The sequence below is a fragment of the Porites lutea genome, chromosome 5, assembly GCF_958299795.1.
Source record: "Porites lutea chromosome 5, jaPorLute2.1, whole genome shotgun sequence".
Classification (NCBI taxonomy): Eukaryota; Metazoa; Cnidaria; class Anthozoa; order Scleractinia; family Poritidae; genus Porites; species Porites lutea.
The window spans coordinates 25,553,493-25,567,321 of record NC_133205.1 but is presented as its reverse complement, the minus strand read 5'-3'; the positions used below and the strand labels follow the sequence as shown (position 1 = coordinate 25,567,321).

The following is a 13,829-nucleotide window of genomic DNA, read 5'->3' as shown; positions in this document are numbered from 1 at the left end:
AGCCGGGCAGTTTTTAGCTGGGCAGGACAGGGCCAAAATTACACCAAAATTGGGAAGGGTAAGCCAGAGATGAAGAAATTGTGGTCACTAAAATGGCACAAGCTGTATTGATATTAGGGCTATCCCTCCCAGTGCCACTGTTGGTCTTCGACCCTCCCTACTCCTCCCCCACCCGATGTCAAAAACTAATCTTGATCCCAGGCCTCTCTTCTATAAGCTATTTTGGTCCCAGACCCCCAACGTTCAGGTCTACCCTTTTTCCTGAGCTTTCCGGATTTAACAGAAAGCTTATGCTGCATTGCGATACCACATCGCCTGAACGTCCCAGTTCCCTTAATAACGCCAGCCCCTTACCCCTAAAGGAACTGGAGGATTGAGGTTCAACCACTTGGTGATCGAAAATGAAGGACTGTTCTCAATCAACTTCAGCTCTGACAAGGGGAACAGAATCTCTCCAATGATATCATCACCATAACGCTCTTTGAATGTGTCGTGAAAATTGACAATTCTGAACTTCAGTTCGTACTCTTTGATTCTGTCCTTTGAAAAACCCGAAATAACAAACGTTTCGTTAAATACAGGATCCGGAGTCCCCTCGATGACCTTTGTTCGCTGCCAACAGAACTGCTGAGGAAGCAATGATAATTTCACCATGGGATTGATACCCTCTTTATTGTCTGTAATTGGAAGGTTGGTTGCTTTGATAATATTCACTTGTAGTTCATTTTTTAAGACGTTATAATGAAGTGCAAAGCGGATTCTTCCCCGGCGACCTTCTGTATCACTAGGCGATGGTGGTTTATTCTCTGATATTAAGCCAAACTCTTTGAGATCTATCTCTTTTGAGCTGTCATGCCCTTGTTTTTCTGGAGTTGCCTGTTTGTTTTCTTTCTTTCTTTTTGCGGGGCTATTCTCTTCACCAGAAATGCCAGAATCCTTCTCGTTTTTTACTCCCTTCTCTTCTCTATCTACTTCATCTTCCGATTTATCCAGATTATCCTCAAGTGACGCATGCGTACTTGAGTCGGTTTTCTCAACATCCGGGGAGTCAATTGTTGATTTCTCACGTGACCTGTTCTCAGTATCATCTTCGGATATGGAACTATCATCATAGTTGGTCTTGACATCGCCATTTATGGCCTCACCAGTAAAATTACATAATCTGTGGTAGTAATATCTCGCTTGAGCTGGGCCAGAAAAACCTCGATTTTTCGTTTCTTGAACATTCAAGGAAACGGTTTTTGGAAACGAGGAGTCAACAAGCCTTTCTCCCAGCACTACTTGGATTTTTTGCGCTTCTTTTTCAGCGTCTGTTTTTGACTTTTCCTTCGTCATTCGTTTGTAAGCGCTGACACCGAGAACTATAAATCCATAACCGATAGCAAAGCCCAGAAGAACAGGGAAAATAAGAATTCCCAGCAAGCATAGTAATCCTGTGTTATTGGATGCAAAGCGGGATACATAACTGGATGATTGTGGTTTACTTCGGGGATCAAAATCTGAAATAAACAGATAAACACATTGTGAGTGTTAAGTATTTGCAGAGGAGATTTTGTTTTAGCATGTTTATACTTTAAGAGAGACAGAAACAAATTTTGTTTGTTTAACATAAGACAACTGTCATTGGTTCATAATCATTTTTCCACATTCATGTCCGTTATCGAGTTACTTGCAACTGTTCCGAGAAAAAATTACGTCAGTCTTAGACGCACCATGGACTGGCTCTAGTCAATGACAACAATTGCACTTAAGAATTGTAAGGTTTCCTCCCGGAGCTGATTTTTTTTAGTTTCAGTTTGCAATTTAGCAAGAGGTAAAAATCGTTAAGCCCCGTGCAAACGGACGCAACATTGTTGAGAGATGTTGCGTCAGTTTGCACTGGTTTCAAACTTTGCGCAACCAACTCTCAACAACACGCAACAAAATGTAACAGGGTGTCCAAACTCACGCAACATGCAACATCCAAGAATGTTGGGAGTTGTTGGCCAACAATGTTGCGTCCGTTCGCACGGGGCTTTTATAACTGCAGTTTTCAAACAATAGAGGTCCTGGCCGATCACGTGATGGTGTAATTTGAGATTCTGTTTCTAGTGTTCTATTTTAAGTTTACCATTCGCTTTCTCCTTAAACTTTGATTTCTGGAAAATCTGCTTAAGAATAACAAGTGATACAGCACCATGCCTTAATCGTCTTGAGCCATGCATGGTTTAAAAGTGTCACTGAACTGAATCTCAAGCGTAATAAAAGCATCTGAGAATGTACTAAGGAAATCACTAAATGTAGCGATAAGAGAACAACAACGACAACAACAAAAAACAAAATGAGTAAGACGAAACAAGGTTAAAAATATCGGCAATGACTCCTTGAAAAGCTTATCTTATGGAATTAACCCATAACACGATTACACCTGAGCAATGTTACATCTGAATACGATAAAAAAGCAGTATACACAAGCCGGAGATTATATGGTGGTATCTTAATCTGCCAGAACTTTCGTTTCAGTCTTATTGGTGGCTGGTGCATTACTTAAAAACCGGCGAATTTGCTTAAAATAGGTATTAGCAGTTTTTCAAGGTGTGCAAACGGCAGTTAGATTTGACAAACAAAATATATATTCTATATTTACATCCTGGCTGTTGCGATTTTGATATCCGCTGTTATCGTTAAATTCAGCACGTCTCTTGAATACATTTAGAATTTTTAGACTTAATTTGTCGAACATTGGTTTTAGCAAAATATCCCTACATTTATCATCCCTATCTGAACCGTAAAAGAAAAATTATCCTCTATTTTCCTTTAGTAAATCATTAAGCGGATTTCATATCTCTCCCGCTGTCGGGTCTTCGACAAAATTTTAATCGGCAGAGAACTTCGAAATCAAAGTTTTATTACCGAAGAAAAATGAACAGTAGCAATTGCAATGGATTATATAGAAGTGGTTAACTGATATAAGAACTAAATTTCTTACCACGCTTCTTGCGATTATTGTTTTCTCCTACAAAGGGCTTGTAAAGTTGCTGTGCCTTTGGCAAAATTGGTGCCATTAAAGCTCTTCGAACATACACTAAACTATAATCCCAGATTTAACGCGAATTTTAACTTCAAGACAATGACAACCAGCTTCAAAGTCTTCCTTCAACTTTCCAGTAATGAACAAGGTTGTTAAAACCAGACTTGAACTTCATACTACAGGTTTAAATTGATCAGAATCCGTGATAATTTTGCGAAATTGCCTTCCTGTGATTTTGAATATTTCACCATATATTTGCATTTGAATAGTTTGACGTGTCTGTTTATTTTTTAACTCAACTAAAATATTTTATTGCACTGATTTATACAGGTGGAATTTGCAAACGGAGATTTTAAAAAGAATTTAATAACAAACTGAATAAATAATAAATGCCCTCTTCTGAGTAACAAGAAATAACAGTGTTGTTTCTATTGAAGCCTGACAAGATTATTCAGTTGCTGATTCAGGTTCTAGTTCACTCGGTTCTCTATAAAAGGTGGTTTGACCATTAGGACTCCTGAAAAGGGTGTTTTCGGCTTTACACCTTAACGGAAGATATCATTGCATTGGCTGGAAGGCCGCTCGATTAAGGTCTTTTCTCACGATTAATGCTAATGAACCGTTGTTTCTGTACTATTGCCTTCAAACGCCCTTGGTTTGCAACTGTTTTCATGGTTTTAGGGATCGGGTGCAGTTTTATACGCTAATAAATGCATTCCATGCATGTAAACTTTGCACAATTGCGAGTGCGGCTGGGCTATTAGGACTTATTTAGTGTCTTGCAACCAAAGTCATATATAATGATCACAAGCCATAGACGCGCACAATGATCATACTAAAACCCCAGGTGAATACAGGTTGTCTCTTCCATGGAAACAAAGGTATAATACAGGAGCGGATCCACCCCGGTTTCCAAAGTTCTACGAAAATCTGTCATATTTTCCATAATAGATATATTCATTAATGAATGAAAAACTTGCCAAGTTTCAAGGCTTCACTCAAGGTGAATGGAACTGACCAATATCCTCTCTGAATGACTCGGAAACCCAGGAACGTGGGCTTAGGGAGTAAGAATCTAAAAAACTTCCCTGGGGTGCATGTCCCCCAACCCCCCCAGAAGTTTGCGCCTTCGGCTGTCGTTTAGGAAATCGGTCAGTATTTATCCTAGATCCGCGTCCAAAAGGCATCTTTCCAGTTGCCTGTGAGCTTTAAAGTACGAAGTATTTGAGTGACATAAATAATGCAAAAACGCATATTCTCAGAAAATTTTCTGCACAGTGGCCTAGTAAGTCGACTGTTTACGCATGTGTCGTTTGCAGACTTTGGGTAGTTCACTTGCACAGCAATGAAAGATTGCAAGTTTTCAGCTCACGACAAGGCTGCCATGTTGATTGATTAAATTTCTTTCAGCTGGGAACTTAACTGTCAAAATTTTTATGGAAATTCTACGGGAAAAATTTTGTATTGTCTTGTCAACCAATATGGCCGTCTTGTCACGTGGTTGAAGACCAAGTAAAGGCCGGGCCATTTCCAACTTGCCCCAGGCCTCTGTTTTAAAGGGAGACCAAGCGAGGCTAAGTACAAAGCCATTTATATAAAAATGATTTTTTTGTTTTCATGCAAATATCACTCATTTTCACGAGAAAGGTTTTGCACTTCGCCCCGTTTTGAAAGTGACAGTGTTTGGAAGTCGGAAATGGCCGATTCTATCATTTGTCCTATTAGCGCTTCGGCTGTAATGATGTGAGCGCATCATCATTGTTTTCTACAGTTTGGAATGTGCGATTAAAAGGCTAACAAAGAAAGCTTCCCATTGCCAACTGTAGAACAACTGGCACATCTACTTGCGTCCTCGTTTTCCGAGGAAGCCGCCGTCACCTACATACACTTTTGTCAGTGGTAGAGTAAGGAACTGTGCTAACAAAACATAGAGACCCAAAAGTTCACAGCCTCTTAATTAGGGAACTTAAGAACCACGACGAAGTTCACGACAACGACGTCTGCTGACTGGGAAAAGACTGGAACGAGAACGTCAGTTTCGGCGGGAAAAAGGAAACTTAAGATGCAGTCGGTCGGTAGGTCGACGACGACGACACTGAATGTAAACACAAATGTAAAACTGTGATGTTCGTTCGCAACAAAGTTAATGCAAGATCTTTTTTTTTAAGCCGTACGTCTAATTTCATTGACGATGAAGAATTTTTTGTGTTGTCTGACCTCTTCGAGTGTAAAAACACCTACTTTCCGCACGAAATTATTCAACTTTCAACTTGAATCAGATGACCGAGTCCGAGTGTCTGTCAGAGTTTAGATTTCGAAAAAGAGATATTCTGATGTGATAGCTGTTTTCCATATAAAGTTTATTTCCTCTATATGAAAGATATATGATTTATCTTACCTAAATACGTACAAATAAATTTATCACTTACGAGTCTGCTCGCTCGGCCTCCACAGCTGTTGTCATTCTTCGAAGTAAAAATCAGTTCATTAGTCGAATTTTCAATCAACACCGCTTGTTAGGAGAAAAAAGGAACGATACCTGGATTTACGAGGAAAAGAAAATGCAAAGGACTTCAAAAATCGCTTAAAAAAGTGGATTAAAACCTGCCGAAGCTTGTGGATTACAGGACGACGTGACTCTACTTTGTTTGGCGTCGTCGACGACACCACGACGACGAAATTTACTAGTCGCGCTTGCGCAGTACACTGTAACTCACTTCCGGTCGTCGTCGACCAAGCCGTCGTCGTGGTTCTTAAGTTCCCTAATAACTGGTTGATCGAAAACGTCAGGTGAAAAAGTATGTAGAGAATCACGTTCTGCACCAATAAAAAACGAAACTAGAGTGAAACGGTTGAGCGCATTTTCACCTGAATTTCGAAACATGTTTAGTTAAACAAAAATGAGTTAAACGACTCAATAAATTAAGTTGTCAAAAAGGTTCTGTTCAGCAATTATCAGCGGCGGATCCAGACCCTCAGATGGGAGGGGGGAGGGGGGGAGGGGGGAGGGGGGAGGGGGGAGGGGGCGTCAGCTTCCGGCCCCAGTTTGGTCTAAAAATAAGTGGTCTGGGCCCCTCCCCTGGATCCGCCATTGATTTTGCACACAATTCAGTTACTCCAAAATTACGAGAAATTGGCTACATTTTTTTTCAACCCTTACAAACCTTTCAACCCTGCCAGTAGCAATCAACTGAGATTACTGTAATGCAGGTTTTACCGGGCCCGGGAACTGTTTCCATTCATGTGGAGAGTCAGTTTAATTTTAAGGGTGTTGATTATCAGTCAAGAAAACAGATTACTAGACATCCATCGACCACAATAAATATATACTTAAAACCACTGCGATAACTCGACAGTTCGCCACTGGATGGTTGCTTCTCAAGCTTTCATATGATCTCAACTGTAAATTCATTAGCGGACTAAACGGATCAGTTGGAAGCCAACTTTTAATCTTTGATCTCTAACCCTTGCTTTACTCTTTCCTAGATCTCTTTCGTCTTTCACCCTTCAATGCTTCTTTGCAAACGAGCGTAAATTTAAAGCATCGGATCATTGCGGAGTCAAGACACTGGCCGTGGCTGGCTGCACAGGAAGTTTTGCGACACTGAACCAAAAAAACGCTAGTCTCTAAACCCAAATAAACTCGCACACACGGAAAGGCTATCAGATTGAAGACTAATTGCCAAAAATAACATGCGTGTCCTCAAGGACTACTTCAGCTAATGCGGGTTGTCTTAATTTCTCTTCTCGGCTGTAATCAAAGTTGCTAAACTGGATCTGTCATCATCTAGCGAATTCAAATTAAAGCAAGTGTGTACACGTGACTAGGATCAAGCCAACAAAGAACACAGGGCATAAAAAGCAAACAAAAGAGAAAGAGGAGATCACTTACAGGGTTTAACTTGCGTTTTATATTATGACTTCAAATCAGCTATGAATTCAGGAAGAAAAATTTTCATGCCCCATTGTTATGAGCCGAGAACAATTTGAAACACAGCAATAAATTGAAATATCTCTATTTGAAAGCCAACAATTTGTACGATTTGCGCGGGATCATCTTTTTGGTTGGTTCCCTGTTTTAAATACTATGCTTGATTTTGGATTCAAACCTGTTAACAGTGATGTATTTATAGAGTGTTGAATGATGCGTTTCCTACCTCGAAATGTTGGTAACGTCATACTTGGTGAAACTAAGGCCTGACGCCATTTCAACATGGCCGCTTCCGCCACTGAACAGGCCACCGAATCCGTTTTCCACCAGTTGTGACGTCATTAATAAAACCTGCTTAAAGTGGCGGGTCCTGCTGCTTTAGTTTCTTAGTAAGCGCGGGAATCTCTTAGAACAATCGAAAGTGAATATGGACACATTTGGTGCAAACTTATGAAGAAAACACTAAAATCAAAGGACCAGTTATTCAAATGGAGTTTAGCTAGTGTTTATCAAAACTACTTTCAGAGCCATTTTCACTTTGCCCAACTCTTTTATCTTAACACCATTTATCGTGAACAGTTTCATGATAACATATGGCGCAGACTAGTAAAGTATTTATCTTCCTAAAAAAACCATTAAGGAAGATAGCTGGAGGTCCAAAGATTTGCTAAACTGCTGCCTAAGTTAGACTTCGTTTAAATAATCGATCCAAAGGTTCGCATTTAGCAAGGATCAATATATCTTCAAACTATGCGCTGCTTAACCCATGTCTCTAAAAATTTACACTGCAAAATTTTTTTTCTAGCCAAAGGCTAAGGTAACTTGGGGCTGTAAGTATTTCAGAGTAGTTTTTTTAACAGTCTGTGGATTACAAGTATTTCCATCAGAAAAGAAACGGAGATCTATACAAAAAAGTCGATATTTTTAGGTCGGTTTCAAACCAGCTCAAAAGGAAGAGAAAACTCTCTAGTAAGCCACGGGAAATAAACAGTCTGAAGTTCGATGGCATGTACATAACGTCACTAGCTGTATCCGTGGCAACGTTGCAGCTTCTTACACGAGGGAGTCAATCTCAAGTGGAAGATGCTTGTGGTATTAAGTTGAAAATCTACCGGGGTGTTTCCCTTTGGATTATGGAAATTTTGTCAAATGGGACAACAGAATATGTCTTGAGTAAGTAAAACTTCTGCATTTTGTGTTAATTCAAATGGGAACGGAATTGATAAGTAAAAACCATACGTGGTATTGGTAACATACGCTATGTCAAAGTGTTTGTCGGAAAGGCGGTGCATAGGAAGAAAATCTCTTAAGGCCTTTTGCTTCTTTGACTTCTAATATTAACTTTTTTATGTGTGTCAGTTAAATGCTCATTTACTTCAGAAATCTGACACTTTTTAGTGATAAAAAATGATATGCAGCATCAAAGCATAAAATGTATCTCAGAGGGCCGATTATGCTGCCTGTCAGTAAAGCCATCTTTTTTATTTTTCTTTCTCTTTTACGTTTCGGGGCTGATATAAGCACCTTGTATATCCAGAACTAAAATAGAGCAACTATTTATTTCCAAAGTGCATTTTGTACGCGCCGAGCTGTGTAAAATATCGTATACTTTCTCTTTTATCAGACAGAGATGTGTACGCCCTGTACGTTAGGGGTAAAATTTCTTTACCGAGGGTGTGCACTCAAAGGTTTCGATTTCACGTGAGACCAAGGAGTTCACTCTAACTTTAAGCCGAAAGAACAGGTGTAAAACAAATCAATTAATGGTGATTTTCAAACAAGCGTTTCTGTCCAAGTTTAAAATATGAAAGATGCAATAAAAACTGATCGAATACATAGAGTTTTGTCTGCCATTCTTGCGTGACGTCCTTATTAAACGACAGGTGGAAAGACAGGTGGCAATTACAGAAGTTACTTCTTTGAAGAATAATCGTGTCGAGTTGCCTTTTGCCTTCAAAGGAAAGGGGCATGAATTCTTCAATCCTTTTTGAAATGAATGAAATTTAACTACAAAACGACTACACAACTGGACACAAACTTTGTTCCAGATTTAAAAGTTAATTTTATCACTAAGTTAATTGGCGATGATCAAATTTACCCCCACCAAGAGAGTTTGAAAGCTTATACGTTACGAGCGCTGGGTAGCTCTTTGCCAGAACGGATTCTTTTAAGAATCACTAGCGCTTTGTAGTACTTTTTTCGCCGAAACGCATGCAGTCAGCTTAGTCCTAAAAAGAGGACACTCGTCAGGCGGGCATCAAGACATCTTATGCTTAGAGGGTTTTTAAGCATCTTTCTGAGGTGCGGTAGCATTGATTTCATAATTTACTCGACGCGAGTTGCATTTAATTGTCTCTGATCGTACCCTTCACAAAGTAGGCATGCATCTTTCCAAGGACAGCCAGGTTATACCTAGAGGTTTTTTTTTCGGAAAATATTTAAATATTTAATTAATAAGAAAAAAACAGGTTAAAGTTGTTGACAGCAATAACTGATTTCTTTCAGATTTGGCAGACCAAACGCCTAGGGAAGCTGACGTTACGACCCAAGGAGAATCTACAAACATTACACCATTTCTTCTTGCCTCCATCGGCGCCCTGCTAATGCTCATGTTTGGTGGGGTGTTATTTTCAAGCGGAGCGCCGCTGTGCAAAACAAAAACATTTTCAGATAGCAAGTATAAAAGAAAGTTTGAACAGCAATATGGTCGCCGGAAAATACGCTTTCACAACGTGCCAGAAAAGATTGCTCTAGAGCCGTGTCCAGTTTTACAACAAGAGAACAATGACATTGTCGATGCTGTAAAGAAGGAGTATCAAGATCTACCGCAATACCAACCCGTCAGCAGTATAGTTAGCAACATCATAGGACTGCATGGGCAGACTTGCGCAGTGAGCTTTCCTAAACCTGAGGTAATAGAAAGAGGAGCTAGTCCGATTCATCTCACTGAGAACGAGAGCACCTTAGATTGTGAACGTCCTTTCAGAAGAGATAAAAGAACCTTTATTAGGTTAGAACATGATGACAAACCAAAATGCAAAATACTCTCCGCTACGCTTCATGATAAATCTTCTAGTATGAAAGACAACAACAGGCAGAGAGTACCGTCGGCTTCTAGCGGAATTGGTACAAATTCTCAAGAAACTTTTGAAATTGACAGTTTAGAGGACTTTCCTTTGAGTGAAAACGGTTCAAAACTCCTCGATGAGACTGTGATGCTTGATTCAAATGATAAAGTGTTTCCTTCTGACAGCACACCCAAGACGATTATATCAAATATCGACCGTGGGGTGTACAGTGGGGGGCGTTTAAGTGTTCTGCAGCTTGAGCGTGCGCCTAGTTGCCTGTGCGTGAAGGGCTGTAACTGCACAACTCATGGGACATATTCTGTTAAAACAGAAGCGCTCCAGGGCAGCAAAGGGATGACTGATGAGCGACTCACTTGGGGTGATATTGCTCTTACTAGAAACAGCACTACAGCACCAGGGAGTCAACGCTATAGGGACCTGAGCGTATGTGCGGACACTCTAAAACCTCAAACGCCACCAGCGGACGTGTCTTGGAAAATGACAACAGGGAATGCAGCAGAGAGAAGCCCATTACGGCGCGCAGATTTGGAAAAATGGTTGCATGATGTTGAGGAGTCTAGAAGAGAGGGCGATCAATCTTGTACTCAAACTTTGTTTGAGTCAATTGATACAGAAACCGAAATACATCGTAAATATGTTTCCTTCCCAGAGACGACAAAGCCAATTTCTGGGCAGAGGAAGATGAGTGCGCCATTGCAAGAAAGTTTAAAACTTTTGAAGAGATTGCAAGTTATTTGTGAGGAGGATTTGCAACTTGCGCAAACCGAATCTTTAGTTCACCGTGGTGGCCGAGAGAGTTGCTTAAAAACGGTGCGCGCACCAAGTTCTTTGTGTGTTTGCGGAGAGAATTGCAAAGCGCGTTGCCAAGTTGAGGCAACTTGTGAACAGTTGTCAGCGCCAACTACTCTGTTTGGGAATGATACAATTCATGCGGATGCTTCCGGTATTCTGAACACTGAACAGGAGCTGGCTTCAACAAGAACAGACCGGATCGCAAGAGGTGGCACAGAGACTAATTTCAAATGTATTCGCGCATCTAGTGAAATGTGTATTCATGGTCCTTCCTGCCAATTTCACTGTCAGAAAATGAAGGAAGAGGCGGAAAATACGAGAAAAAGAGAAATGATGGGGCGAAAACACCAAGAACTCGGTTGTCACAACACAAATTCAGAAACAGATGAGTTTCGAGGGGCCAGCTCTTTTGGTGACGAACAATATTCATACAAATATAAAATAATGCTACAACAAGGTAGTGAACCGAGTGCTTTTAGTGATGACAGCTTTCTTAAGGAGGAATGTAGAGTCAGCAATATTCGTGGAGCCAGCTCGTTTGCAGGGTCGGGCATGACAAGTACCCAACATATTTTCCCTGGTGATGAAAATGTGAGAGGCGCAAGTAGTTTTGCATTAAAACCTGCGAACGACAGCGAAATGAAGTCGGACGAGTTAAGGGGCGCGAGCTCCTTTGCGCCGCTGGATGAAAGTATCGCAGGTACATCAAGCGTCACGTTGAGCCTCGCAGTTGAATCTGAAGGAGAAAGTTTTGTTCCTGATAAATCCCTCAATAACAGCAAAGGAGACTCGACTTTTAATCCACGAGCGTGCGTTGATAAACTAGGGGATACGACACGAGTTTCCAAAAAAGTAAAACAGGGCTTTCAAACTAAGTCATCGGGATCGACGGAAAGTTGTGAAGAGGAGTGCCTTCTCGATCGTAATAACAATAATCGTGTTAAATACCTTTCCGAGAAGGAACCGAGAGGTGGAAAGACAGAAGGCAGAGAATTAGACGACAGGGGAGTAAATACTCGAAATAAAAAGAAAGACGAACTAAGGAAAACATCACATAAACCTACTTTAAAAGTTGGAAAAGACTTGACTATGATGAGCACATTATTACATGCGCTTCAGAAAAGCGGAGAACGAAGGAAACCAGAAACCTTCAGTCGCAATCGCCGAGCTAGCCAACGTGTAAACAAAGAGAAAACTGCGGAAACAAATTGCAACGAGGGCTCAGCTGGGAATCTTAAATTCGCGGTTTTCTACAAAGGGGCCAATTCTTCCACGCCTTTGCTTTACGTCAGCGTGCTGGGTCTCCAAGAAGTTCCAGATACGATAATTACTAATCAACACAGAGCTTACGTAAGGTTTTGCTTATTCCCTAAGTTCACAACATGGAGAAGAACTAAAACGCATAATGTATCCGGAAAGGTACTGATTATAAAAGACCATTTCATAATATCTGATATAAAACCATCTGATCTGGAAAAAGCGATCCTTCGATTCGAAGTTGTGTGTGTTAAAAAAGAAGAGAGAGTTATTGGTCAGGTGGAAATCCCTCTTGCAGAGCTTACGTCGCGTGACAAGCTAAAACGGACCGCCGCACTTCAGTCACTTAACGCTTAAAGTGACGGCGGAATTGTAGGGAGATCACATCGTCCCCATTAGAGACCGTGCAGCCTCGATCTCATGATGTTTTTGGGGGGAGGTCATCAAACATCCTTCTGATATTAGCCTGTTCCAGGCTCCTTGATAGAAGAGAAAGCGCATTGAGAAACGGGGAAGAGGAGCCTGCAAGCATTGTTTCAGCATTGTTTTTGTATGCCTCAAAATTAGTCAACTTTGATCGTTTACGTTTACACCTTCATAGAGAGCGAGTGAAACCCTCCTACACCGCACGTTTTAAAAGGGTCTCCCTTTCTCTCAACTTGCCATTTTCACTGATCGCCCGTTTATTTCGCAGTCGTCTGCACTGACCAAGAGCCTGGTACAGTCTATACTGATAGTAATCAAGTACAGTTTACAGTGATCATGAAGATAGCTAAGGGAGATTTTAAGTACAGTGCATCCCGTAGCAAAGGATATCTGCGCTGTCCTTTGCTAAGCAGGAAAAGCAGATATATAGGCTTTTGAACTTAACAGGAAAAAGACTGAAACTAGCAGAGATACTTAAAAATGATTGAGAATATCTCACAAGCATTAATAGTAAATTGCCTTTCGGACCCATAATTTCCGCATACACATGAAGCATGCGCTGTAACAAAAGGAGGCATCATCGATGATGTCACCTAGCTTTATGTCACACGCTTGAAAAAAATTGCATTCTTTCAAAAAGACGGATAATACCCTGAATACGATATTGCCTTACGTCAAGTTTGACTGGAGATTAAAACAGCGAAAAACATTACGTCTACTGAGTTTGACTACATAAGACTAACAACTACCACTAGCTAAGGGATTCTTTCCCTAACTAAAACCTTTTCCTGTTTTGTATGCAATTCAACATCCCCAGCAGTAAAATGAGCTGCTGCAATAGTCGCTGTGAAATTGCTGTAAAACAACTTTTTAATAAACCGTATTTCGTCTGTTTAGCCCCCCACTGGGAATGATTTGTTTTAATTGCTTCCGGACCTAAGGGTACCGTATTTGCTCGAATTAGCACCCACGCTCTAATAATGCGTCCTCCCCCGAATAAGCGCCCACCCGCTAGGCCATGATATCAAAAAAGCGCCCCTCTCGAATAAGCGCCGCCCTCCCCTCATCATCACTTTCTTACCGTGGTAGGGATACAAGAAGATGCGACGATCTGATTATTATCGACGAGAATGATATCGGGCACAATGACATAATCCGCAATATTTTATAAACGCGCTTACTGATACATTAGAATGGAGCCAACTAGGCGGCTTTTTCACGCTTGATCACCAACAACTGTTGAAAGACGTTTAGATATTAACTTAAAGTTTACATGGATAATGTTGTTCTTTTTGTTTTCCTATTAAGGACTTAGCCAAATAAT

The 13,829-nt window shown here is 40.7% G+C and overlaps 2 protein-coding genes across 2 annotated transcripts in view; one reads left to right on the top strand and one right to left on the bottom strand.

The window, feature by feature from the left end:
• Positions 1-3,242, bottom strand: part of LOC140937180 (synaptotagmin-1-like) — a 5,065-nt gene extending 1,823 nt beyond the window's left edge. Inside the window, exons 1-2 of the mRNA XM_073386714.1 lie at positions 2,969-3,242; positions 355-1,499 (exon numbers count right to left, since the gene is read on the bottom strand). Coding sequence (XP_073242815.1) covers positions 355-1,499; positions 2,969-3,044 — 1,221 coding nt within the window. The 5' untranslated portion in view covers positions 3,045-3,242. The remainder of the gene's footprint in view (positions 1-354; positions 1,500-2,968) is intronic.
• Positions 3,243-8,074: 4,832 nt separating this feature from the next.
• Positions 8,075-12,438, top strand: LOC140939034 (uncharacterized). The gene is made up of 3 exons (XM_073388591.1): positions 8,075-8,114; positions 9,447-9,951; positions 10,018-12,438. The coding sequence occupies exons 1-3, from the start codon at positions 8,075-8,077 to the stop codon at positions 12,434-12,436; spliced, it is 2,964 nt and encodes a 987-aa protein (XP_073244692.1). The 3' UTR covers positions 12,437-12,438.
• The last annotated feature ends 1,391 nt before the right edge of the window (positions 12,439-13,829 follow it).